A 27,045-nucleotide genomic window follows, 5' to 3' on the forward strand; every position below is an offset into this window, starting at 1 on the left:
CTGGGGCAGCTGGATCTCTGCAGAGTTAGTCTCCCAGCTCCTTGCCAGCAGACCAGCTCCTTGCCTTACAGTTCCACAGAGCAAGGATCCACGGTGGCAAAAGCCATTCCTCCATTCCTCTTTTCACTTGTATTTGTTCCTGCTCCTGGGTGGTTTTCACTGTGGCTTCTTCCGGTGAGTGTCACGGGTTGTTATTTTTTCCCCAGGCTTTCTGTTCTTCATCTTCCCCCACAGCATGTAGGTCGTGGGCCTTCTGTGGGTTATCAGGTGGATCTGAATCAGTGTCCTTGAACCTTTCCCCAGGGCTTAGCACAGGGCTCTGGGCCACAAAGGAAGCCCTTAAATTAATTACGGCATTTGTTAAGCGCTTACTATGTGTCAAGCACAGTTCTAAGCACTGGGGTAGATACGAGCAAATGGTGTTGGACGCATTCCTTGTCCCCCATGGTGTTCACAGTCTTAATCCCCACGATTTAGATGAGGTAACTGAGACACGGAGAAGTGAGTGACTTGCCCAAGGTCACCCAGTAGACAAGTGGCTGAGCCGGGTTTAGAACTCAGGTCCTTCTGACTCTCAGGCCCGGGCTCTATCCATTAGGCACTGCTGCTTCCCCATGCAGCAAATAAATAATGGGAGACCAATATCCAGCCAAACATTCTATTTGAGACTAAAGATTAGATAAGAGAAGATGGAGAGATTTCCCCACCACTGTGATAACCCTGCTTACTGAGCAAATCCACTCTCTGCAAAGCTCCGGATTCACTGCTTGGCCCAACACAGCCATGCCTCAGTTTCCCCACCCGTAAGATGGACCATACTCCCCACGGCTGTGAGATGTCTGAGTTCTTGCCTTGGGAGAACTGTGAGTTTCTCCTGAGAGAAAGAAATTCAGAGGCCATATCTCTCTCTCACACTCACACACACCCCACCTCACCCCACCCCCGTCCCTCCCCTTCCCACACAAACGAACAAGCCTGCTTCCTCTTGGCAGAGAGAGGCCTGGGAAGGGGACGGTGGGGGTGTAATGATCAGGCTGTTCACCGCTTTCACACCCTGCACTTTACGGGCTTGGGAAAGGTGGGAAGAAGGCAGCTCATTTCCTTATCTTCTTTCTGCTCAGACAGAGAGAAGACATTACAAGAGGGGACAACATTCCCCCTCCTCATCCCATCCCGTCCCAACACTTGTGGCTCTCCGGGCCAGAGGCTCCCAGGACGGTTGAGGCGTTGGGCAACCAATCGATCAATCAGAGGTATGTATTGAGCGCTTGGGCAAAGAGAGAGGGAGCAGGTGGGCTTCGGTGGGACTTCCCCTCTGGCTCTGGAGGAAGAGGGGAGAAGGAAAGCGGTGGAAGCGGACTGGAAGGTCGAGCCTCACAAGACCGCTGACCGTGTCGGAGATTCAGATGCTGCTGAGGAGACACCGCGACCGGGATGGGAGAGGTGATGGGACGGACAAGGTGTCGGCTGCCCACGGAGGCTGGTTGGATGGGGGTATGGGGCTAGGGTGGGGGAGGAAGAGGGCCTGGCCCCGGGGGAGGGTGGGAGAAGGGTCCCTGCTCTCATTTTCTGGGCTAGGGCAGTGGCTGTGGTGACACCCAAGCCAGGGGTTTGCAAGGGCAAGCTTTTTCAGTGTTGGAAAGACAGGCCTTTATCTCAGGAAAAATGGTGGCCCATGCCAAGAAGTGAGCGATAAGGGATCTAGGTTGGATCTGCCTCTCACCCGCTGCCCACCCACTCTCGGGTGACAAGCCAAGCCGGCTCTTGTTTGAGCGCTGCCTTTGCCTTTAGGTCTGCATCCTGCCGGAGGGAGAGCTGGGTTTCCTGCCACCGGACCATGGGGTCACCCGCCCAGCGAGAGGGCCGGACCTCCGCCATTGTCTCGGACATCACCTTCCCACCCCCGAAGTGAGGGTGAGGCTCAGGTGAGTGCAGACCAAAAGGCCCTGCCAGCCCCTCCCGCTCCCCTCCTCTCCCTCCTTCCGTCTATCCATCTACCCCAGGAGGATTTCGGAAAGGAGCCGGTGGTATTTCCGCGTACACCAGTGGGTCTTGGATGGCGTGGAGGCCCGCTGGGGACAGGGCGGTGTTCCTGCTCTCCGGCTGCTGGTCGAGAAATGGGTTGAGTCAGCTGCCGGTAGTCGGAGGCCCTCACCCTTGATGGGAGACTCGGAGGCTCCAGAGAGGTTGGACGTGGGCTTGCGGAGGCAGAGCAGCAGGCCCCCGGGGTCCTGGGGCAACCCCAAATGACCGTGCTTGGCTGCAGGGCATCTCTCAGAGGAGTCTTTGACTCCAGCAAGTCAGAATCCATTCCTGCTCTGTGATCACAGCAAGGAACTGTTTCCCCATTGGGTGTTTGAAGGCTCTCCCCGACACTTGTTTGTTACCGCGTAGTCCTCAGAAGGGTCCCAGCCAGGGTCTGCCAGGGGTCAGACCACTAGGGGACACGGTTCTTTAACTCCATGATGAGTGCCAGGCTGTCTGAAGCCGTGTTCCATCTTCCCACAGAACCACCTAAAATGCCAGTCCGGGTGGCTGGTGAGAGAGATGAAAATGAGGCACGGTGAGTAGGATGACTTGAGAAGAGTGGAATGTGAGAGCTGAGGTTTGGCGAGAGAAGAGTGAGAGGTAGGGGCGAGGCAGCTGATTGAGTGCCGTAGAGCTAGTGGGCAAGAATTCAAGTGACGTGAAGATGGATGGGCAACCACTGGAGGTTCTCGAGGACTGGAGAGACTTTGCAAAATGATATTTTAGAAAAATGATCCGGGCAAGGAAAATTACGTCCGGATTGGAGACGGGAGAGGCTGGAAGCAGGGAGGTCTGTAAGGAGGCTGATGCTGTTGTTTAGGCAGGATGTGAGTGTTCGGGCCAATATGGTGGCAGTTTGGGTGGAGAGGACGGGGCAGATTCTGGAGTGGTTGTAAAGATAGAACCAGGCAGTCGGGCTGCGCAAAGGTGAGAGGCAAGGCCCCTTTCTTCAGAGACAGAGTGAGGTAATCCCAGCGCTCCCCTCCATACCCGCCCAGATCGACCTTTAAGTGGTTCTGTGGGAACAGGGAATACGGCTTCAGGCCTTCCGATGTTCACCATGGAATGAATTTTTCTTTTGTTTAGGGCTAGGAGGCCCCAGGTGCTCTCTCCCGATATCCCTTGCACCCTCTCCCACCCCATTTCGTCAGCCCCCCCCCCACCCCCAGTCCGGAGTCCATTCCCTACCCATAAGACCTCTCTGAGACAGCCGCCATCACCGTCCCTCTGGGCTCAATCCTGCCTTCCCCTCGAGGGTTCACCGGTTCTGAGCTGAGCTAGGTTAGGGAACTGAGGGACCAGACCCCCCCCCCAAGACGGCAGGAACCAACTCAGGGAGAGGCCGTTACCCCAGCTCCACCTCCATCGGCCTCGGAACTGACTGGCTTCCAGTGTTTAGGTCAGAGTCCTCCGGCACTGGTCTGGGTGACAGGAAAGAGCTTGGCTCTTTCTCCCGCCGGCCAAGGACCATGAGGCCACTCTGCCCCTCTCTCTCCACCTCTGCCGGCCGGCTGCCTTTCCTGACTCCACGGGCTTTGCGGTTTCCACGAGGAGCTACTCCATCACTCCCTGGGGCTGCGTTTTCTTTCCTGGGCAAGGCCAATTGTGGTCAGCAGCTCTTTCCTTCCTAAGGGATCTCGTCATCTCTCTCTGCCCATCCATTCCCCCCACCCCCAACCCCCTCTCTAATATCTCTGTCAGTTCCTATTTCTTAGATAAAGACACATTTCCGCCAGTGCCCTTTGAGTGCTGACAATTTTAATAACTAAAGCCTGACCCCAGCTGCTCTAAAGGCTACACCCTTTGGACCGGCCATTTTTGCTGGCCAGCGGTTTTCTGACAGCCCCTCCCTCCCCACCCTTTGAGATGAAGAAATCCCATAGCTATAAACAAGCCATCTGCATTCCTCTAGATACTTAGCTACCCACCAACTCTCTGAATTCAAATTCTTGCGTCTTCCCTGGTTGGCCAGCCCATTTCTTACCCGGGTAACCGGTGTTCAAGGCTTCCTCACCCAGGTCACTGGTGGCAACTGAATCCTCATTTGGGTCACCATTGGTCACTGCAACTTCACCCAGGTGGCCACTTTTCCTTTCCTTCAATTTCCTTCTGGAGCTGCTCTGACTTGCTCCCTTTATTCATCCCCTATCCCGGGCCCTCAGCACTTCTGTACATATGTGTAATTTATTTGTATTACTGTCCGTCTCTCCCTCGAAAATGTAAATTCATTACAGGTGGGAAATGTGTCCATTACGTTGTTATATTGTGCTCTCCCAAGCTCTTAGTACAGTACTCTCTGCACACAGTAAGTGCTCAATAAATATGATTGACTGACTGACTGAAACAGGTTACTGGTGGTCACTGCAGCCTCACGTGGATCACCGGTAGCCAACCTGCATCCTCACAAAGCCAACAAACTAGTATCATTGCCTCCACGTGGCAGGTGGGGCTCCAACGAGAGATTAGGTGGGGCGTGGGCAGAGGGTGGCTCAGGGCCAGAGTGGGGGCGGGGCGGAGGGGGTGAGGATCGAGGCCTCCTGACTAGTGTGTTGTTCTGCCGGACACGCCCAGGAGCGGCAGCCTCTTGGCCAAAATGGCCAAACTGCACGGGATGGGAAGAGGGCTCTCCGGAGAGGGACGTGAACGTGGGGCATTTGGAGGGAGCCATGCGTCCGTGCCCCGCTCGTCCACCTCCCGATGAGGGCCTTCAGGGCAGCTGGCCAAGGCCCAGCTCTGGAGCCTGATCTTCCTTCCGGAGCTCAGCTAAAATTGCCCGATAGCCATCGAAATGTCTACGGCTCAACAGGAAGGTCACATGCGAGGAAGCTCAGCTTTAGCTCAGGCATGGGCCTCTTTTCAGAAATCCTTTCGTCTGCGGGATTCCGTCACTCCTCTCCAGTTTCTTAAAAGATCATTTTGTAGTCTGGTGAAAGGAACAGTGGCTGGGAGTCAGGAGACCTAGGTTCTAGTCTCAGCCTGCTGGGTGGGATCTCGGGCCAGTCACGAAACTGACTTGGGCTGCGGTTTCCCTATCTGTAAAATGGACAGAATAAGAGCCGCCTCTCCTGCTCTCGGCATAAAATGAGGTCACTGATGCGAAAGCACTTTGGAAACAGTAGAAAGGGCTGGACACATTCCAAGTGGAATTTTTCTATAGAAAGGCTGTCCATTTGAAGCTCAAAGGTACCCACACTTGGCAGCAGGTGGAGAGCGAGTCTGTAATTAGGGCAAGGGCAAGTCACCTTCTCCTTCCCCTTCCGGGACTGTAGGGCCGGAGGGCCGGGACGCGGAGAGGAGGGCAGTATCGGCTCCTAGAGAAGAAGGGGACCGGATAATAATAGTAATTGTGGTATTTGTTAAGCACTTACCATGTGCCAAGCACTGTACTAAGCGCGTAGATACAAACTAATTGGGTTGGAACAGTCCCTGTCACACGTAGGGATCACAGTCAACCCCCGTTTCACAGATGAAGGAATGGAGGCCCAGAGAAGAGAAGTGATTTGCCCAAGGTCACACAGCAGGCAAGTGATGGAGCCAGGATTAGAACCCAAGTCCTTCCAGCTCCCAGGCCTGTGCTCTATCCGTACACCTCCTCCAGTGCTTAGAACAGTGTTTGACACATAGTAGGGGCCTAACGAGTACCAAACAAACATATAAATCCCAGCCCGGTCCACCCTTGCTGCCCCGTCACCATGTGACTCGGGCGTGGTGTCACCTTGCTGTACAGGTGACTTGGATGGGTGGTTTCCCCCGCCATGGACTTCCATGGGGATTCTGTTAATGATCTGGGATCAGCCGGGCATTTTCTAGCCTCTTTCACAAGCTCTGGGCCTCAAGGGCAGGTTAGATTATCTGCTGGAGGGAACACACGAAGAGGCCCCCGGGGAGGAAGGGAAGGTCGGTAGGAAAGGCCCGACGCCGTCCCCTGGTCCTGCTTTGCCGGGGTCTGAGTCTCCCTGGAAAAACAATCTCTCCCCACCTCCTCACGGGCAGGGAACGTGTCTACCAGCTCCGCTATATCGTACTCTCCCAAGTCCTTAACACGGCGCTCGGCACACAGGAACCGCTCACTGAGAAGCAGCGTGGCCCAGTGGAAAGAGCACGGACCTGGGATCAGAGAACCTTTCATTCATTCAATTCATTCAATAGTATTTATTGAGCGCTTACTATGTGCAGAGCACTGTACTAAGCGCTTGAAATGAACAAGTCGGCAACAGATAGAGACGGTCCCTGCCGTTTGACGGGCTTACGGTCTAATCGGGGGAGACGGACAGACGAGAACGATGGCAATAAATAGAGTCGAGGTCAGTCCTAATCCCGGCTCTGCCACTTGTCTGCTGTGTGACCTTGGGCAAGTCGCTTCATTTCTCTGTGCTTCGGTTCCCTCATCTGTAAAATGGGTATGAAAGCTGTAAGCTCCATGGGGGAACAGACTGTATCCAACCCGATTAGCTCGAATATGCTCTAGCACGTAGTACAGTGCCTGGCATATAATAAACGCTTAATAAATATCATAAAAAATGGAAAAAAATAAATATCCCCATTATGGGCGAGTCTTCTGCCTTTCTGCCTTTCCTACTGCCTTCCCTTCTCCACGAGCATCTCAGCTCCCTCCCCACATACATACTGTCAATCAATTAACCAGTGGTACGTATTGAGCGCTTTCTGTGTGCAGAGCGTTGTACTGAGCGCTTGGGAGAGTACATTATAACAGAGTTGGTAGACACGTTCCCTGCCCACGATGAATTTATAGTCTCAAGAGGGACACAGTGAGTCCTTAGTGATCCCAGCCCCAGTGGAGCCTGTCTGGCCTCTCTGAGCAGTGTAACGGGGAAGGGATTGGGAGTCAGAAGGACCTGGGTTCTAATTCTGATTTCCTCACTTGTCTGCTGTGTGACCTTGGGTAAGTCACTTCACCTCATTTATTCATTCATTCAATCTTACTTATTGAGCACTTACTGTGGGCAGAGCAATGTGCTAAGCACTTGGGAGGGTACAATACGGCAATAAACAGCCACATTCCCTGCCCACAATGGGCTTTCAGTCTAGAGTCGGGGAGACAGACATCAACACAAATAAACAGAACTACAGATCTCTCCATAAGTGCTGTGGGCTAGGACAGGGGAAGAGCAAAGGGAGCAAGTCAGAGTGGTGCAGAAGGTTGTGGGAGATGGGGAACTTCATTGGGCCTCAGTTATCCATCTGTGAAATGGGGATTGAGACGGTGAGACCTATGTGGGCAGGGACTGTGTTCAACCTGATTAACTCTCATCTACCCCAGCTCTTAGTACAGTGCTTGGCACATAGTAAGTGCTTTCCAAATGCCATTAAAGAGCAAACAAACAAAACACTGGGGAGGGCAGCAGGTGTGTGACGCTGGGACTTTGACTTGTCCGCTGGCCCTCCAGAATCTTTGTGGGGTGCGGGGTCAAGGCCCAGGCTTGGGGGTGCCTTGTAGGGGCGGATGGGCGGGGAGCCTTTGAAGCAGCTATTTAGCCTGTTACGCCACACTGTGGCTAGAGCAGGGCAAGGCCAAGTCAGATAAGGCCCTTTGCCCCAGAAGGGAGCTAAACAACCTTAACCAAGCAGATGTGGGACCTTCCTACAGCCTGAGTCAGCCCTGAGGTGCTAAGAGACCATTCAAAAACATGCAGGTCAGGTTTAGGGTTAGAAAGTCTGCTCAGGGCTGCGGCCAAGACTAGGTTGAGAAAGTAGGGGCAGAGTTTGGGTTAGAAAATACGATCAGGGACGGGGACAGGGACAGGGATGGCAGTGATGGTCTAGAAGTACGTGGAAGAGCCCGTCGATGGGCAGGGACTGTCTCTATCTGTTGCCGAATTGTACATTTCAAGCGCTTAGTACAGTGCTCTGCACATAGTAAGCACTCAATAAATACTACTGAATGAATGGTGGGGAGATGGATCTGACCAACTTTCCTAAGGGTGTCACTAGTGGGTGAGCTGTTTCTGTCTAGGATAGATACAGTACTAGAAGCGTTGCTGTCCAGAAGGCCACTTTTCCTTGTCCTACCTCCCTTCTTGGCTCCGGGCGCTGAGGCCCGTGGCTGGAAAGCAGCATCCAGGGTTCATGGAGCCTGGGAGGGGAGCACTGAGGAGTTTGGGAGGGTGGGGCCGGGGGGCTGGTCAGCAGTCTGAGGAGAGCGGGGGTGGAGGGGAAATGTTGGGAGTCAATCAATCCATCAGTTGTATTTATTGAGCACTTACTGTGTGCAGAGCAATGTTCTAAGAGCTTGGGAGAGTCGCTGAGCCCCACGTGGGACGGGGACTGTGTCTAACCCGATTTACTTGTATCCACCCCAAAGCTTAGTATAGTACCTGCCACATCGTAAGCACTTTACAAATACCATCATTATGATAATTACAGTACACCAGAGTTGGTAGACACATTCCCCATCTACAACAAGCTTACAGTCTAGAAGGGGAGACGGACATTACTATAAATAAATAAATTACGGATGTGTGCCCAAGTTCTGTGGGCTTAAAGAATGGGGAATAAAGGTTGCCAATCCAAGTGAAAGGGAGATGTGGACGTGAGTGGAAGAGGAAATGAGGGCTTCGTCGGAAAGGCCTCTTGCAGGAGATCTGCTTTTAATAAGGTCTTTATTGAGAGCTTACTTCGCACAGAGCACTGTACTAAACACTTGAGTGTACATTCTAGCAATAGAACAGACACATTCCCTGCCCACATTCAGCTTACAGTCTAGAGGGGGAAGACAGGCATTAATATAAATAAATGAATTACAGATCTGTCCATTGGCGCTGTGGGGTTAGGAGGGGAGACGAAGAAAGGGAACAAGGCAGGGTGATACAAAAGGGAGTGGGAGAAGAGTAAAGGAGGGCTTAGTCAGGGAAGGCTGCTTGGAGGAGACGTGCCCTCTGAAAGGTTTTGAAGGGGACAAGAGTCATTGTCTTTCGGATATGAGGAGGGAGGGCGTTCCAGGCCAGAGGCAGGACGTGGGCGAGAGGTCGGCGGCGAGATAGACGAGACTCCCTGACTCATCTCTCGCATCCGACCCACATATTCGGTCTATCTCTACATCCTGTCACTTCAATTCACTAAATCCTTTCACTTCAACCTTCACAACATCGCTAAAATCCACCTTTTCCTCTCCATTCAAACTGCTACCATGTTCATCCAAGCACTTATCCTAACCCGCCTTGATTCCTGTAGCAGCCTCCTTGCTGACCTCCCTGCCTCCTGTCTCTCCTCACTCCAGTCCATACTTCACTCTGCTGCTGTCCTCATCATTTTTCTACAGAAACATTCAGGCCACGTTCGCCCATTCCTCAAGAACCTCCAGTGGTTGCCCGTCCACCGCCACATCAAACAGAAACTCCTCATCGTCGGCTTTAAAGCAGTCAGTCACCTGGCCCCTTCCTCCCTCACCTCTTTGCTCTTCTATTACAACTCAGCCTGCACACTTTGCTTCTCTAATACCAACCTACACACTGTACCTCGATCTCATTGTCTTGCCGCCAAACCTCTCGCCCACATCCTGCCTCTGGCCCGAAACACCCTCCTTCTTCATATGCGACAGACAATCACTATCTCCATGTTCAAATCCTTATAGGAGACACATCTCCTCCAAGAGACCTTCCCTGACTAAGCCCTCCTTTCCTCTTTTCTCACTCCCTTCTGCTTAGCCCTTATCTGCTCCCTTTATTCATCCGTCCCTCAGCCCCACAGCACATATGTAAAATGTGCTGTAAAATGGGGATGAAGACTGTGAGCCTCAAGTGGGACAACCCGATTCCCCTGTATCTCCCCCAGTGCTTAGAATAGTGCTCTGTACATAGTAAGCACTTAACAAATACCAATATTATTATTATATGTACATATCTTTATTTATTTGTGTGTCAGTCTCCCCCTCTATACTCTGAGCTCACCGTGGGCAGGGAATATGTCTGACAACTGGGTTGGGCCATAATCTCCCAAGCGCTTAATACGGTGCTCTGCATACAGTAAGAGCTCAATAAATGCAATTGATTGATTGATTGATGAACAGTTGGGGCAGGCGGGGATGCAGGATGGCTTGGGGGTGGGCCTTCGGGCTGAGAGAGGGCTCAGAGGACAGTTCTCTCCTCTTCTCCCCCTAACTCAGTCCTGGGCATCTAAAGAGTAAACCAGCAGAGCATAGCACACAGAGGGGACCCAGAATCCAAATAGAACGGTCCAGCCAGGCTCGGTCTTCCGGATTGGAGCTACTAATAACCGGAGGAGGAGAGGAGGCGGTGAGTGCCCCAGAGCAGGCCTTCCTGAGGGCAAGGACTTAGAAGCCGGACATCTTCTAAACTATAAGCTCTTTGTGGACAGGGAATGTGCCTGTTATATTGTTATAACGAACTCTCCCAGTGCTTAGTACAGTGCTCTGCACACAGTAAGTGCTCAATAAATATGATTGAGTAGGAAAGGAGGAAAGCCTGGTGAGCAGTTTCCCATGGGGAAGCAGCACAACGCAGTGAATAGAGCACAGGGCCGGGATCCGGAAAGTCATGGGTTCTAGTCCCGGCTCCGCCACTCATCTGCTGTGTGGCCTTGGGCAACTCACTTCACTTCTCTGTGCCTCAGTTACCTCTTCTGTAAAACGGGAATTAAGACTGTGAGCCCCATAGGGGGCAGGGACTGTGTCCAATCTGATTTGCTTGTATCCACCCCAGTGCTTAGTGCAGTGCCTGGCACATAACAAATGGTTAACAAATACCACAATTATTATAACTCTTATTATTATTCTCCCTCCAGGGTAGAATCTGGAAGTCGCTTCAAGGTAGAGGAGCTCAGCTGGTAGGACCCAAAGGGGGAAACTCGCCAGGGGTCTCTGATCTGGCCCCTTGCTAAACGGCCCCCTGGCAGAAAGACCTGAGAGGCCCAGGTCCCGGGGTTGGGCACAGCCTTGGGGTCTGCAGACACGGGGTTAGTAGAGATTTAATAAATACTGATCGTGCTGGGGTGGGGGACGGGGGGACAGATAGCACTGGGACTCCAGGCATAAAATCTTCTCTGCAGGGGGTGGAGCCAGTAGGCTCAGAATACAGCAACCAGCCTTTATTGGGAGTGAGAAGAGGGCAATGAAGCCACCTTCGTTCAGTCCAGTCTGATGTCCTCATAAAAAGGTGGGCTTTTTCTTGTTGTCCCTTTATATCCAGATCATGGTTCCTTTAAATCTCCTTTTATCCATGTGCTATTAACTCCCTCTCCCTGTCTGCTGACCCTCCCACCTCTCAGTACAGTAATCCTCCTTTCCCTGGCCCTGCTTAATCTTTCTACTAAGGCCCTTCCCCCATTCTTTGATTCAGTGTGTTGTTTCTTTAAATATCCCCCTCCTCCTTTTCCTTTGCTAGCGTCTGAGTCTTGCCACGTTCTCCATAGGCTAGGTAGAATCCGTTAGAATGCTGCAGTGCATTTCCTTGCACCAATGTCCTCCGCTCCCCTCTCCTCCCCTCTTCTCTCCTCTCCTTTTCCTCCTCCTCCTCCCCTTCCTCTCTTCTCTCCTCTCTTCTTTGCTCAGCTCAGCTCACCTCTCCGCTGTCCTCTGACTGTGGCAGCGGGCAGATGCGTGGCAGGGGGTTGGTGAGTCCTGGAATCTCCCCGGGGTGTAGGGAGTTCTGTTTTCAGAACCCAAGAGGAGGAGAGAAAGGGTGGGCACAGGAGGAGGAGGATGTTGGAAGAAGTTATTTTCTAAATTGGATTTCCCCACAGGGCTGAGAGGCTCTCTTTTGCCCCAGGAGATTCTGTCTGATAACCAGGGGCTTCAGGCCTGGAGGTTGACAAGATTCCATTAGCCCAGAATAAAAAAAAGAAATTGAGAAATGATCCCCAACACGCCTACCGTGGGGAGGGTCCGGCTCACAGTCCAAGGATCTGGGTGTGAAGCGGGGCGGTTGCTCTTTGGGAGGGGGCGGTAGTCTGAGCTGGGGGCTGCAGGCTGGGGTTGGGCTTTGCTCCCTCTCTGGGAGGATGGTGGGAGCCACCCTTCCAGAAGAGGGCAGGTTTGGTTTCTGCCCTATTAGTGTCGGGGGCCACCCAGCTGTGGGGTGTGGGGGACAATTGAGGGGGGAGAGATACCTCAGGCAGCAGGGGATTGCCCCCTCCTCCAAGGATGAGCACCCCCCGTCACAAACACTGGGAACTGGGGAGGCCAAAGCACTTGGGAAGCGAGGGATAGGGGCTCCCTCTGGGATGATGGGACCTAAGTTGCTTTTTTCCTCAGCACCCCCTTCCCACCTCCCTTAAGCAGATCGGTATCAAGGCTGGGAACGATGCTAGAGAGATCATCTGGGAAGCGACAACCGAGGCCGAGCTAGAGGTGCTGAGGAGCAGACCCTGACCTCCGAGGCCGAGCTAGGGGTCCCAGGAGAGATCCTGACTCCTAAGGCCGGGCTGAGGAGATGTGGCGCTCCGCACTGCAGCCTCAACCTCCTGCCTCTCAGTCGGGGTCTAAGGCAGCTGGGTGAGAAGGGCTGAGGGGAAGCACCTTCATCGGGAGTCAAGTGGACACACCCAGACCAGAGAGGAATGATGGAAGCGTGAGTGTCTACTCGAAAGAATTCACCTTGCTCCCTGTGTTTGTTCACACACATTAAACCTCATCTCCCTGTCTCTTGACTGGATCAAAGGGAGGGAAGAAGAAGGGTAGAATCTATTTTCAATTGTCACATGACAAGCAACAGTACTGAACCACGAGTCCCACTCACTCGTCGCCCCGATGATCCGAAATCTCAAATCAACATGGCCTTGTGGGAAGAGCACGGGTCCGGGAGTCGGAGGACCTGGGTTCTGATCTCGGCTCGGTCATTTGCCATCTGCGTCACCGTGGGCAGATCACTTAACTCCTCTTGAGGCTCAGTTTCCTCATCTGTAAAATGGGGATTCGATACCTGTTCTCCCTTCCCCTAAGACAGATAGCGTCACATGGGACAAGACTATCTGACCCGATTATCTCGTATCTACCCTAATGCTTAGTATAGTGCTTGGCACATTATTCTTATTATTTTTATGTTATTATTATTATATGAGATTCTGTGGTTTACACTAAACTTCTGAATTCAGAATGAGTTGGATTCTGACTAGCCCTGGGTTTTCAGAACTGCTCAGCCTAGCCCAACAGTTCCCTGCTGTATTTCCTTTCTTCCATTTGGAACTCTTTTATCTTGTTATTAAAGAGGTATGTTCTCAAGCTATAATTTCCATTTACGTTGGTAGCAGCATTGATTTTTAGCCAGAGAGCCTGAAGCCCCGAACCTAGTGGAAAAAAGATAATGCATCCTTGTTCCTTTTCCGCGGGTCTGATGCCTGTCATTTTAGGTAATGTGAATTTTAGGAGTTGGTTCTCACACCCTCAGTCATCACACTGTGGGAAAGGACCGAGTGCAGACGTGAATTAGTGCTGGTAGTCAGGGCAAACGCTTGTTGGGGACTGAGGAGGTGATTCTACCCAGACTGTGGTTCTATTCAGAACCGTGAGACACAGAATCCTTCTAGGAGGCAGGAGTAGTGACAACAGGAGCAACCGTGTTTACTGAGCACTCGATTGGTACAGTACAGTGTACTGGGTGCTTGGGAAATACAGAAAAAACATGAAGTGACATGTTCTCTGCCCACAAGAAGCTTTCTCTCTAAATGAGGAAGACAAACACAAGTGTTTTCAACACTATGAAAATAAATAAAATGAGCAGACATGTGGAATGAGCGCTAGGAATGAGAAGCAGTGCTGCCTAGTGGAAAGAGTCAGGGGACTGGGGTGCTAATCCCAAATGGGCCAATTGCCTGCTGGGTGACCTTGTGCAAGTCACTTTACTTTTCTGAGCCTCAGTTTTCTCATCAGTAAACTGGGGTTAATATCTGTTCTCCTTCCCGTTTAGAATGTGAGCCCCATGTTGGCAGGAACTGTGTCTGATCTGATGGTATATCTACTCCCAGACTTGGCACCTAATAAGCACTTAAATATTATTATTATTATTCTTCCATGATTACCCAGTTGCTCTATTAATCGAGGAAAGTTTGAACTCTCTTGGCTTAGCAATTTAAACTGAAAAGTGGCTTTCTCTAAACTCCTTTATCAATCAGTCATATTTATTGAGTGCTTACTGTGTGCAGGCCATTGAAATAAGTGCTTGGGTGAGTTACAACAGGGTCGGTAGACATGTTCCCTGCCCTCAACGAGCTTACCATTTAGAGAGGGATACAGAGATGAATATAAATAAATTACGGATATACACATATGTGCTGTGGGGCTGAAGGAGGGATGAATAAAGGGTGAGAATCCAAGTGTAAAGGTGACACAGAAGGGGGTGGGAGAAGAGGAAATAAGGGTTTTGTCGGAGAAGGCCTCTCGGAGGAGATTGCTTGTAATAAGACTTTGACGATGGGGACAGTAGTTGCCGGTCAGATAATCAGAGGAAGAACATTCCAGTCCAGAGGCAGAAGACAGGTTGAAGTCTGCGTTGAAATAGACAAGATCAAGGTGCAGTGAGTAGGTTGACGTAAGAGGAGTGAAATAGATGGGTTGGGTTATAGTAAGAAATCAGGTAAGTGAGGTAGGAGGGAGCAAGGTGATTGAGTGCTTAAAGCCAATGGTAAGGAGTTTCTTTTTGATGTGGAGGTGGATGGGCAATCACTAGAGGTTCCCGAGGAGTCGGGGAAATATGGACTGAACGATTTTGTAGAAAAGTAAGCGGGGCAGCAGAATGAAGTGTGGACTGGAGTGGAGAGAGAAAGGAGGCAGAGAGCTTGGCAAAGAGGCGGATGCAATAGTCAAGGCGGGAGAGGATAAGTGCTTGGTTCAATGTGATAGCAGGTTGGATAGAGAGGAAAGGGCAGTTTTAGCAATATTGTGAAAATAGAAGCAACAGGATTTGGTAACAGATTGAGCCTGTTGGTTGAATGAGAGAGATGAGTTGAGGATGACCCCCAGGTTATGGGCTTGTGAGAGAGGGAGGATGGTGGTACTGTCTACAGTGATGGGAAGTCAGGGGGAGGATAGGGTTTGGGTGGGGGGATTAGGCGTTCTGTTTTGGACGTGTTTAATTTGAAGTGCCAAAGGAACGTCCAAGGAGAGATGTTCTGAAGACGGGAGAAAAGGCGAGACTGCAGAGAAGGAGAGAGATCAAGGCTGGAGACATAGATTTGGGAATCATCTGCCATGATTCCGCCTACTATCTCGCTACCTACAGCAAATGACCGATTTTTTGTCAGTTTTATGAATCTGTGTCCTTTGGGCAGTTGGTACTCACCTCACCTTCAGCTTCACGGCACCTAAGTCTGCATCTAGAAAAGATGTATTTATATTAATGTCTGTCTCCCCCTCTAGACTCTAAGCTCCTTGTGAGCAGGGAACATGTCTACCGATTCTTTTCATTCATTCATTCAATAGTATTTATTGAACGCTTACTATGTGCAGAGCACTGTACTAAGCGCTTGGAATGTACAATTCGGCAACAGAGACGATCCCTGCCCATTGATGGGTTTACGGTCTAATGGGGGAGGCAGATGTACAAAAACAAGACAACTTAATCACGATAAATAGAATCAAGGGGGTGTTCACCTCATTAACAAAATTAATAGGGTAATAAAAATATATAATAATAATGTTGGTATTTGTTAAGCGCTTACTATGTGCAGAGCACTGTTCTAAGCACTGGGGGAGATACAGGGTAATCAGGTTGCCCCACATGAGGCTCACAGTCTTAATCCCCATTTTACAGATGAGATAACCGAGGCCCAGAAAAGTGAAGTGACTTGCCCACAGTCACAAAGCTGACAGCTGGAAGAGCCGGGATTCGAACCCGTGACCTCTGACTCCCAAGCCCGTGTTAGTTCCACTGAGCCACGTTGAGCACAATTCTGGGGGGAGGGGAAGGGAGAGAGGAAGGAGCAGAGGGAAATGGGGGGAAAGGGGCTTAGCTGAGGGGAGGTGAAGGGGGGAAGGGGGAGGGAGCTGAGGACGGAGGGGGAGTAGAGAGGGAGGAGAGGGAGCAGAAGGAAAAGGGGAAGCTCAGTCTGGGAAGGCCTCTTGGAGGAGGTGAGCTCTCAGTAGGGCTTTGAAGAGGGGAAGACAGTTAGTTTGGAGGAGGTGAGGAGGGAGGGCATTCCAGGACAGCGGGAGGACGTGGCCCGGGGGTCGACGGCGGGATAGGTGTGAATGGGGGACGGTGAGGAGGTGGGCGGCAGAGGAGCGGAGCGTGCGGGGGTACTCTCCCAAGCGTTAGGTACCGTGTCCTGCCCATAATAAATACTCAATAAATACCATTGATTGATTCTGGGTGCTACAGAGGAAAAGCAGGCGGAACACCCCAGTGGCAGCTTCTACAATAGAAGGGATTCTGAACCCAAGGGTCCAGGAAATCCAGGGTAGTGGGAGGCTGATGTGGCTCTGTGAGACTGGGGGAAGAGAAAACCTCCAACCTCTCCAGGGGAGGCCGCGAGCCAACCAGAGGCCTGGATCAGCCTGTCAGAGGCTGAGAGTCTCCACGGCTTCATTTAGGGCGCTGTCAGTTTGGAACAATCCCAGCGGCCTGTTTAGGGCAAACCTTTTTAGGTAAGGCCTCCGTGTATAAAATGTAAACAGTGGCTCCATAATTTTCGGACAACCTTGGCACCGAGCTAGTAAAATCCAGCCACTCCCACCTGCATTAGCAGTTTGTGAAAGTATTAGCACAGGCCTGGCCACCCACGCTCATAAAAACTGAGAATTACCACCTTGTATTTCCATGACACTTCCCTGAATGTCATCGCCCTCGCTAGGGCCCTGAAGCAGCTCGGATTGAACCTTATTAACCCTAAAGTAAGTGGGAGGCTGTTAGCCAGAGAGGTTGAGTGACTTGCCAAAGGTGACACAGTAGCTGAGCGAGGACTAGCTGCAGCTTTGCCTGCCAGCCCAGGGCTCAGGCCTTCTGTCGCTAGGCTTAATAATGATAATGTTGGTATTTGTTAAGCGCTTACTATGTGCAGAGCACTGTTCTAAGCGCTGGGGTAGACACAGGGCAATCAGGTTGTCCCACGTGGGGCTCACAGTCTTAATCCCCATTTTACAGATGAGGTCACTGAGGCCCAGAGAAGTGAAGTGACTTGCCCACAGTCACACAGCTGACAAGTGGCAGAGCAGGGATTCGAACCTATGACCTCTGACTCCAAAGCCCGTGCTCTTTCCACTGAGCCACGCTGCTTAGTGAAAAGGAAACGGGCTTGGGAGTCAGAGTCATGGGTTCTAATCCTAGTTCTGCCACTTGTCAGCTGTGAGACCTTGGGCAATCACTTAACTTCTTTGTGCCTCAGTTACCTCATCTATAAAATGGGGATGAAGACTGTGAGTCCCACGTGGGACAGCCTGATTACCTTCTATCTACCTCAGTGCTTAGAACAGTGCCTGACACTTAGTAAGTGCTTAAGTACCAACATTATTATTATTATTATTATTATTAATAAACTACAGCCTGGGGGTCCCCAGGGAGGAGAGGCCAGGATCCAAACCTCTAGCAGAGCCTCTGACAGGTCCCCAGTAATATGGATGGAGTTAGCCTGAAATGTGGATTAAGGCAAAAACCCAAACCAAGAGCTTCCTGGAGTTAATAATAATTATTATTATTTTGGTATTTGTTGAGCACTTACTCTGTGCCAGGCACTGTTCTAAGGCCTGAGGTAGATGTAGATACAAGATAATTGAGTTAAACAGGGTTTGTCCCTCTCCCACAAAGAATACACCATCTCAATCTCCATTTTACAGATGAGGTAACTGAGGCACAGAGAAGTGAAGTGTCTTGTCCAAGGTCTCACAGCAGACAAGTGGCAGAGCCGGGAGTAGAACCCAGGTCCCTCTGACTCCCAGGCCCATGTTCTAGCCACTAGGTCACCCTGCTTCTCCAAAACCAGAAGTATCAACAAGATTCTGAGAATTTGCAACATCACTTCTGAAGGTGCTTTTCCCTCTTTTTTTAATGGTATTTGTAAAGAGGTGACTACACGCCAAGCACTGTACTAAGTACCGGGGTAGATAGAAGCTAATCAGGTTGGACACAGTTCTTGTCCCACGTGGGGCTAACAGTCATAATCCCCATTTTACAGATGAGGAGACTGAGAAGTAGATAAGTTAAGCATCTTGGCCAAGGTGACACAGCAGACAAGTGGGGGAGCCAGGATTTACCCCACCCTTACTACGTCCTTGGAGGGTGTTCCCTTCCCCTTCCTGCCCCTGCCTCTTCCTCCCCCTCCCCCCCAGGCCATGTCCTGGAGGTCCCTTTCCCTTCCTGACACCCCCTGCAACTGTCCTGCCCTGGTGATGGTCCCTTCCACCTTTCTGTCCCTGGCCTCCCCCGCCCCCAATAGCTCAGTGCTATAATGGGTCTGAAAGACTCGTCTGTGAGACCTGTTTGAAATAACAAGTGATCAGTCACTTCTTAACCTTTCTCATCTTTCACCGGCCACCAAACCTCTGCCCTTCTGTGACAGTGTCAAACTTCTCTGGCAGGTTGCTTCTCAGCGATCTATTTTGGAGCTTACAACACAAGCTGGGGGACCGTGAAATTTTATCAATGTCGTCCCGTGCATTTAGGTGGGTTTAGCTCCTGGAGAGCATTAAAAGATTTCCGCAGTTAATGGGGAGGCAGGATTATTCAGTTTTTCTATTCCTTTTGAGTTCTTGCAGGAAATCAGAGTGATTTTCCACTGTCCTTCTCCCATCCCACGGTTCTGGTTTGAGAGTAGACTGGCTGACTGAAATGGCAGTGGTTTTGGTGGTGTGATCAACATCGTCGGCTTTGATGGGAATTATGAAAGAATATATGCGATTTGCTCCCTGCAGTGAAGGAGCCCCTTAAATTCTGACAAGGGATTAGACAAGTAAAAAGATGGGAACCCACATTTAGGGGAAGAGTTCCAAAGCCCAGTGACCAAAATGTCTCTGTAGGCTATTCAGAACTACCAAAAGGGGCTGGAATAATCTGGGGAGACTTCTTGTGGGAGGTTGTGAGGTGCTCTTGGAAAGAGGGGGCTTAATTTAAGTCATTTACCTTCTCTGTGCCTCAGTTATCTGATGTGTAAAATGGGGATTAAAGCTGTGACCCCCATGTGGGACAGTGTCCAACCTGATTAGCTTGTATCTACCCCAGGGCTCAGTATAGTGTCCAGCACACAGTAAGCTCTTAATAGATACCACATACACACACAAAAAAGGTCGAAATAATAATAACGTTGGTATTTGTTAAGCGCTTACTATGTGCAGAGCACCGTTCTAAGCGCTGGGATAGATACAGGGTAATCAGGTTGTCCCACGAGAGGCTCACGGTCTTAATCCCCATTTTCCAGATGAGATGCCACTTGTCAGCTGTGTGACTGTGGGCAAGTCACTTAACTTCTCTGTGCCTCAGTTACCTCATCTGTAAAATGGGGATGAAGACTGTGAGCCCCACGTGGGACAACCTGATTCCCCTCTGTCTACCCCAGCGCTTAGAACAGTGCTCTGCACATAGTAAGCGCTTAACAAATACCAACATCATTATTATTATTATTAACTGAGGCCCAGAGAAGTGAAGTGACTTGCCCACCGTCACACAGCTGACAAGTGGCAGAGCAGGGATTTGAACCCATGACCTCCGACTCCCAAGCCCATGCTCTCGTCACTGAGCCACGCTGGAAGGCCCAGCAGGGATCTGAAAAATGGCTGGCTAACATGGACGACATTTATTCTGGCAACAGCGGTTCGAATCAAGCAATAGTATTTATGGAGTGCTTACTATGTGCGAAACACCGTACTGAGCGCTAAGGAGAACACGATATAACAACAAATAGATTCCCGGCCCAGGTGAGCGCACAGCCGCACCCCGCCACCTGAGGGCGCTGTGCGGGCGGGGACCCCTGATTGGTGGCGGGTCACGTGGAGGGGAGCCTGGCCCGCCGAGCGCCCCCTGGCGGCCTCCGCCGCACTCCGACTGCTCCCCGAGGCCTCGGGTGCGGGACCCTGTGCGGGACGCTGTGCGAGAGTGAGGGCGGGTGGCCGGGCCGTGGGGCACAGTGGCGGACACGTGCTCGGCCCATCGCCCCCCCGGGGAAGGTGAGTTTTCTTCCCAGGCCGGGGCGAGGCTGTAGGGGTCTGGGTGTGAAGGCGGGTGCAACCGCAGCAGGACCGACAGACAACCACGCAACCCCGGGCAGGGCACGGCCGGACCGGGCCGGGCGTCGAGGACAGACCCCCGCCTCGGTCAGGGGCCGGGCCGGGCATCGAGGACAGACCCCTGCCTCAGTCACCGCGCCGGGCCTGTTGGTGAGGACAGACCTCCCCCCCCACCCCCGCCCAGCTTCAGTCGCCGGGCCGGGCTGGGACTGTTGGCGAGAACAGACCCCTGCCTCAGTCACCGGCCCGGACCGGACCTGTTGGCGAGGACAGACCCACCTCAGTCAGGGGCTGGGCCGGACCAGGCATCGAGGACGGGCTCCCGCCTCCGTCAGGGGCCGGGCCGGGCATCGAGGACAGACCCCCGTCTCAGTCAGGGGCCGGGCCGGGCCGGGCCTGTTGACGAGGACAGACCCCTGCCTCAGTCAGGGGCTGGGCCGGGCCAGGCATCGAGGACAGACCCCGCCTCCGTCAGGGACTGGGCCAGGCATCAAGGATAGAACCCCCGCCTCAGTCAGGGGCTGGGCCGGGCCAGGCATCGAGGACAGACCCCGCCTCCGTCAGGGACTGGGCCAGGCATCAAGGATAGAACCCCCGCCTCAGTCAGGGCTGTGCCGGGCATCAAGAACAGACCCCCGCCTCAGCTGGGGCTGGGCCGGGCATCGAGGACAGACCCCCATCTCCATAAGGAGCCGGGCCAGGCACCAAGGACAGACCCCCGCCTCAGTCAGGGCTGTGCCGGGCATCGAGGACAGACACCCGCCTCCATCGGGGCCGGGCCGGACATCAAGGATAGATCTCTCCCCCCCCCCCCCACCTCAGGGCTGAGCCGGGCATTGAGGACAGACCCCCACCTCAAGCAGGGGCTGGTCCAGGCCGGGTATCAAAGACAGACCCCCCACCTCCATCGGGGGCCGGGCCGAGCATCAAGGACAGACTCCTGCCTCAGGGCTGGGCCGGGCATCAAAAACAGACCCCCGCCTCCGTCAGGGGCCGGGCCGGGCGGTGAGGATGGGCCTCCGCCTCAGGGATGGGACCGGGCCGGGCCGAGAGGACAGACCCCCGCTTCGGTCAGGGGCCGGGCCAGAGGTTTAGATAGAAATCAGGAAACGTTTCCCAAGGGTGAGGGGAGCTGTGAAATTCCCCCAGCTTTAAGAATTCTGTTAACAGTGCTTCTGTCCAGGATGGTGGACAAAATAAAGAGGCAAGAGTCTGCACTGGTTCACTCTGGAGGGACCTTCTAGCCAAAGCAGCACAGCATAATGATTAGAGCACGGGCTTGGGAGTCAGGAGGTCATGAGCTCTGATCCCCGTACCACGATTTGTCTGCTGTGTGACCTTGGGCAAGTCACTTCACTTCTCTGGGCCTCAGTTCCCTCATCTGTAAAATGGAGAATGAGACTGTGAGCTCCACGTGGGACGGGGACTGTGTCCAACCCGATTTGATTTTATCCACGCCAGCGCTTAGTAAGTGCTTAACAAATACCATAATTATTATTATTCTCATTCCCCTCTCTCTCTTGTCCAAATTAGGCAAGGAAGATGTGTGGTCACTTTAGCTTGTTTTTGGAGGGTCTGAAACTCTCATTCTCCCTTGTCCTGAGGGCAGCGGTGGCCTAAACAAGAATATAAGGAGGCTGTGTGGAGTTCGTGGCCCTTCTCCCCTCTTCTCTCTGCAGTCCTGCAGAGCTGAGGTCTTGAAGCATGGAAGAATCGAGCTCTGGAGGACTAACTGCCTCTGGTTTTCGACGTCCTCCAGGTTCCAGACCTGTGCTGCGGTGACCAATGCGCATTGACTTTTCCCAGGCATTTTGGCGGTGATTCGAAGATGGCGGCGAGAGCGCTCTGGGGGGGCCTCAGCCTGCTCCGAATAGCGTGGTGCCTCCTCCCTCAGACAGGCTACCTGCATCCCGACGAGTTCTTTCAGTCCCCCGAGGTCATGGCAGGTAAAGAGTCACGCCCCTTTGTTCTGTTGGGGGTTTCTTTGGTTTTGGTTTGGGGAAGAAACCTGTTCACCTAGTTCCTGATTTTGAGTAGACGGGCAGCCCTTCTTCACCCCCCCCCTTCTTCACCCCCCCACCCTCGGGTCCCCTCCCTAGATGCCTGGACTCGGCCCCCCTCCCTCCTGGCAACCCAGAACGAACAGGGGTCTTCCGCTGCAGGTCCGTTGGAGAAGGACTGACCCCTGTGATGGTGGACAACCTGAGCCCCCGGCCCGGACTGAGCTCAGTTCCGGGACCGAGGTGGCCCAGACCGGGCGGGAGCAGATGGGTGGCTGGGAGCGTTGGCCGGCCTCCCTCGGGGCCGGAGGAGGAAGAGGAGGAGGAGGACCGGCTCGGGGCGGCGTGGGGGTTGGCATCAGCGCGGTCCACCTTGCGGGGGCTGCGAGGCCTCTCCCCTCCGGCCACCCGCGGGAATGACCCCAGTTGCACCAGCACCCAACCCGAGGGCACCTGTGGACTCCCCGCCACCGTCGCCCGACTCGCTGGGGCTCTCCAAAGGAGGGAGTGCCTGGGGGTTGCCCAAGGGCCCACACACACACCCGCACACCCCAGAGCACAGCCGGGCTCGTCCTACGGTCCGGTCTGGCCGCATCCACGGTCTCAGGGAGCCGGGGACGTAGGGCTGCCAGGACGTAGAGTGAGGGATGTGTCTTGTCCCCGATGGGGTAATAATAATAAATATGGTACTTGTTCAGCGCTTACTATGTGCCAAGCACCGCTCTAATCACCGAGTAGATACAGTTAGGTTGGACTCAGTCCTTGTCCCACATGGAGTTCGCACTCTTAATCCCCTTTTTACAGATGAGGGAACTGAGGCCCAGAGAAGTGAAGCGACTTGTCCGAGGTCACACGGCAGACGAGTGGCAGAGCTGGGTTTAGAACCAGAGCGGGGCTCTATCTACTAAGCCACGCTGGGCTTGTGCCCGCAGGGCCAGAGGCCTCTGCAAAGGATGAGCCTTGATTTGGGGGAAACTGACCCCACCTTGCTGCTTTCCCCTTCCCTCCCACCATGAAACCCTAACATCTTATTGCACCTTTATTTTTAGCCCAGAAAGCCAACACAAATGATTAGCGGGTCATTTGTGCCAGTGATGAAAATGGTGAACTTGAGGCCGCTCTCAAAGAGCCATGGACCAAATTCATTCCTAAGGCTAGAGCACATATTTCTCTCTGGGCTGGAGACTGTGGGATCTGGGTGAGGGGGAAACTATTATTTTGCTAATAAATTCTGAATGCAGAGTCTAAGCCTAGACTGGATGCTTCTTTGAGAAAGTAAGAATTCTAATGTAAGAATTCTAATATTCCACAACTTTTTCACCAGTGAATAGTTCAGTCAGGTCTTTGCTGAGGGGGGTCAGAAGGAGGGAGAAGTGAAGTCCCCTGACAATCCCCAAACCGCATCTTATTCCAGTTTTAAACTTTACCCATCAAAGTAGGTATAAAAGTTGCCAAGCAACAGCTAGTCGACGGATGGGAGTTTCGGGCTCCTTTCCTCCCCGCTTCCCGGGCTTCCGAGCAACGGAAGGGTCGGAAAGGCAGGGAGAAGGACAACCTTGGCTGATCCACAGACTGGCTGCTCACGCCCTGGAGAACGAGTCCTGTGGCCACGGGCTAGCCCGACCCTTGGTCGACCCTTTATCCGTCAAGCTTGGGGCTCTCCAGAGCCCTCCCGGAGCGGTGGTTAGAATTCTGGCGCCTGCCCCGCTACGGCCCGTCCCGGACGGCTTCCGCCGTGGGTTGGGTTCAGATGCGGACATCTGGAAGCCAGGGAGTGGGGGATATCAGAGGAGAGGATCGGCCCTCCACGGCTCAGCGCAGGGGGAGGATTTATGTACGTCCCTCCCACTCACACACACACCAGGCAGCCGCCACGCTCTTCCTCGTCAACCCCCGCACCCTTCACGCTCCCGGCCACGCCGACCTCTCACCCTCCTGTCCTTCCTCCCGTCTCCGGGGCCCGGGGTAAAACCCGACCGTGGGTCAGAAATGGAGGCCTCCTTCCCCTCGCCCACCGTGGCCTCCTTTCCTTTGGCAGAGGACATCTTGGGGCTGGAGGTCTACCGTCCGTGGGAATTCCAGGCCGGCTCCCCGTGCCGCACGGCGGTCTTCCCGCTGCTGACCAGCGGGGCCGCCTTCTGGCTGATGAAGCTGTGTGAGCGGCTGGGCCTCCTGCGGGCGGGCCCCGTGGACAGCTACGCCCTGCTGGTGGCCCCCCGGCTCCTCCTGACCGCCTGCTCCTTCGCCCTGGACTGGGCCGTCCACCGGCTGGCCCCGCTCTGGGGCGCCGATCGCTGGGTCGCCCTGGCCCTGCTGGCCGGCTCCCACGTCACCCTGGTCTTCTACACCAGGACCTTCGCCAATGCCATCGAGGGGCTCCTGTTCGCCTGGCTGCTGGTCCTGGTGTCCCGCCGGCCGGGCCCGGGCCCCGAGGGGTCCGCTTGGCCGGTCGGCGCCGTCGTGGCCGCCGGCTTTTTCAACCGGCCCACCTTCCTGGCGTTCGCGCTGGCTCCGCTGTGGTTCCGGTCAGCTCGCCGTGCGGCCCCCGGGGCCCGGCCGGGTCCGGGAGCCCTGGCCCGGGACGCCCTGGAGCTGGCCCCCGCCGCGGCCCTCACGGCCCTTGTGTTCGTGGCCGCCGACACGTGCTACTTCGGCTCCTCCGAGGGGCCGGGAGGCCCGGCCGGGCTCCTCGGGCTCCTCTCCGGGGACCTCGCCCCGGTGCTCACCCCCTACCGCTTCCTGAGCTACAACCTGGACCCCCAGAACCTGGCTCGGCACGGGACCCATCCGCGGGTCACCCACCTGCTGGTCAACGGGGTGGTGCTCTTTGGGACGCTGCACGTGACCGCGGTGGCCGCGGGCTGCCGGGCGCTGAGGGCCGGGTGCCCCGTCCGGGCTCGTCCCGGGGCCCCGCGGCCACCCCCTCGGCAGCCCCACGCTGCGCTCCTCCTCTTCTATTTTGTTCCCCTGGCGCTCCTGTCCCTGTTCAGCCACCAGGAGCCCCGCTTCCTCATCCCGCTGCTGGTGCCCCTGGTCCTGCTCAGCAGCCCCCGGGGCCGACCCGTGCAGCACAAGGCCGCCGTCGTCCTCTTCAACGCCCTGGGGGCGTTTTTCTTCGGCTGCCTGCACCAGGGCGGCCTGGTGCCCTGCCTGGCCCACCTGGAGCGGCTCGTGCACGCCCCGCCTCCCCCGGGCCGTCCCCCCGACCGCTTCACCCTCCTCTTCGCCCACACCTACATGCCCCCTCGCCACCTCCTCAACCTCGGGGGGCAGGAGGCCCCCGTGGAGGTGGTCGACCTGGGCGGGGTGGAGGCCGGAGTCCTCTGTGAGACCCTGGAGCGGCTGGGCCGCCGCCCGGCCTGCCGGGCCCGCGGGGCCTCCGGGGCCCAGGGCCGAGCCTGCCGCCTGTTCGTGGTGACCCCCGGCACGGCGCGGCCGGCCGTGGAGAGCTGCGGGTTCCCCTTCCAGAACCAGACGCTGCTCTTTCCCCACCTGACCCTGGAGGACCCCCCGGCCCTCTCCGCCCTGCTCGGCCACGCTTGGCGGAGCCAGCTCGGCCTGTTTCTCCTGGAGCTGGGGGAGCCCAAGGGGGAAGGGGACGCGGGCCGGGCCTCGGCCGTCCCCGGGGCTCGGCCTGGCTGAAGAGGGGTCCGGCCCGGGGCTGCGGGCTGCCCTTCGGGGGGCTTCCCCACCCGGTCGGGGGAGCAGGCGACCCTCCGGAGAGAGGAGAGAGAGAGAGCCAAAGAGAGCTGGTCATCTGCAGAGGGAGGAAGCGGAGGTCGAGGCGGCCACCGTATGCCCTTGCCCTGGGATGGGCCCGGGCTGCCCAGAGCTGAGTCTGGCCCTCGGCCCCCCGGATGCCCGCCAGGGACCACCGCACTTGCACAGTCTCGGGGTGTTTACCAGGCACCGGAGCAGTGCTCACGGATGGGGCATTTAGGGGTGGAGTCACCGGGGGTGGCAGGGGCAGGTTCTCCTTTGCCCGGCCCCTAGGACTCCGGACCATCCCGAGGAAGAGTCGCCCACTTCCCGCCTGCTTTCCCCCAGCGTCCGGACTGATGAAAACCGCTAACATCTGCCGGGTGGCAGGAGCCCGCTAATGCTGCCACGGCACGGAGGGAGGGATTAGCTGAGCTGGGAATCCTCGGGTGGAGGACAACAAGTTCACCTACCTTCCTCACAACCATTTGCTCGTCGATCAGGAAGACGTGGATGTTTGCCTGCGGGATCTAGACGCCACCGGACACGGTTTAATACACGTTTCTTCAGCAGTGAGTTCAATAAAGCGGTGGTTGACGAATTACCTCCCTCCACTCTCCTGGCTTCGCCCTTCCTAGCGTCCCCTCCCTTCCACCGCCCCCCGAACGGTTGGCGGAGAGAGGACCGCGGCGGGCAGTCATGGCTGTTTACTTGGTTCTGTGGGTTTGAATAATAACTGTGGTATTTGTTCAGCGCTTACTATGTACCAGGCACTGTACGAAGAACTGGGGTGGATACAAGCAAATTGGGTTGGACACGGGCCCTTTACCGTATGGGGCTCTCAATCCCCATTTTACAGATGAGGTAATTGAGGCGCGGAGAAGTGAAGTGACTTGTCCCAGGTCACATGGCGGACAGGTGGCGGAGCCTGGATCAGAACCCGTGACCTCCTGACTCCTAGGCCCGTGCTCTATCCACTCGGCCGTGCTGCTTCTTCCCACAAAAAGAGCAGAGAGCCTGAAGGAAGTTTTAAATTGTAGCATGGCCTAGTGGAAAAGGCACGGGCCCGGGAGTCAGAGAACCTGGAATCGAATCCTAGCTCCGCTACATACCTGCTGTGTGACCTCGGGCGAGTCACTTCTCCGTGCCTCAGTTCCCTCAGCTACAAAATGAGGACTCTCTTCCGGTGCTCCCCCC

The 27,045-nt window shown here is 54.5% G+C and overlaps 1 protein-coding gene across 6 annotated transcripts; it reads left to right on the forward strand.

Annotated features, from left to right (window-relative positions):
- Positions 1-1,814: 1,814 nt before the first annotated feature.
- On the forward strand, positions 1,815-26,452 carry PIGZ (phosphatidylinositol glycan anchor biosynthesis class Z). 6 transcript variants are annotated; one of them, XM_039912785.1, is made up of 4 exons: positions 1,815-1,925; positions 11,053-11,159; positions 21,956-22,095; positions 24,188-26,452. In XM_039912785.1, exons 3-4 carry the CDS (start codon positions 21,978-21,980, stop codon positions 25,789-25,791), a joined length of 1,722 nt encoding a protein of 573 aa, XP_039768719.1. In that variant the 5' UTR covers positions 1,815-1,925; positions 11,053-11,159; positions 21,956-21,977; the 3' UTR covers positions 25,792-26,452. The 6 variants fall into 6 exon arrangements, with proteins under 6 accessions (XP_039768719.1, XP_039768717.1, XP_028925811.1 ...); XM_039912783.1 differs by lacking the exons at positions 1,815-1,925; positions 11,053-11,159 and adding exons at positions 11,513-11,616; positions 12,257-12,572; XM_029069978.2 differs by lacking the exons at positions 1,815-1,925; positions 11,053-11,159 and adding exons at positions 11,513-11,616; positions 12,284-12,572.
- Positions 26,453-27,045: the final 593 nt, after the last annotated feature.

This window comes from Ornithorhynchus anatinus, chromosome 7 (genome assembly GCF_004115215.2).
Source record: "Ornithorhynchus anatinus isolate Pmale09 chromosome 7, mOrnAna1.pri.v4, whole genome shotgun sequence".
NCBI lineage: Eukaryota > Metazoa > Chordata > Mammalia > Monotremata > Ornithorhynchidae > Ornithorhynchus > Ornithorhynchus anatinus.

What these genes read in the sequence shown, in the direction of transcription:
- PIGZ (XM_039912782.1), top strand. Translation starts at nt 18,573, where the DNA reads ATGTCGTCCCGTGCATTTAG. An exon ending in ATGTCGTCCCGTGCATTTAG is followed by an intron (nt 18,593 to 21,955) that starts GTGGGTTTAGCT and finishes GACTTTTCCCAG; the next exon opens with GCATTTTGGCGGTGATTCGA. An exon ending in GTCCCCCGAGGTCATGGCAG is followed by an intron (nt 22,096 to 24,187) that starts GTAAAGAGTCAC and finishes TTCCTTTGGCAG; the next exon opens with AGGACATCTTGGGGCTGGAG.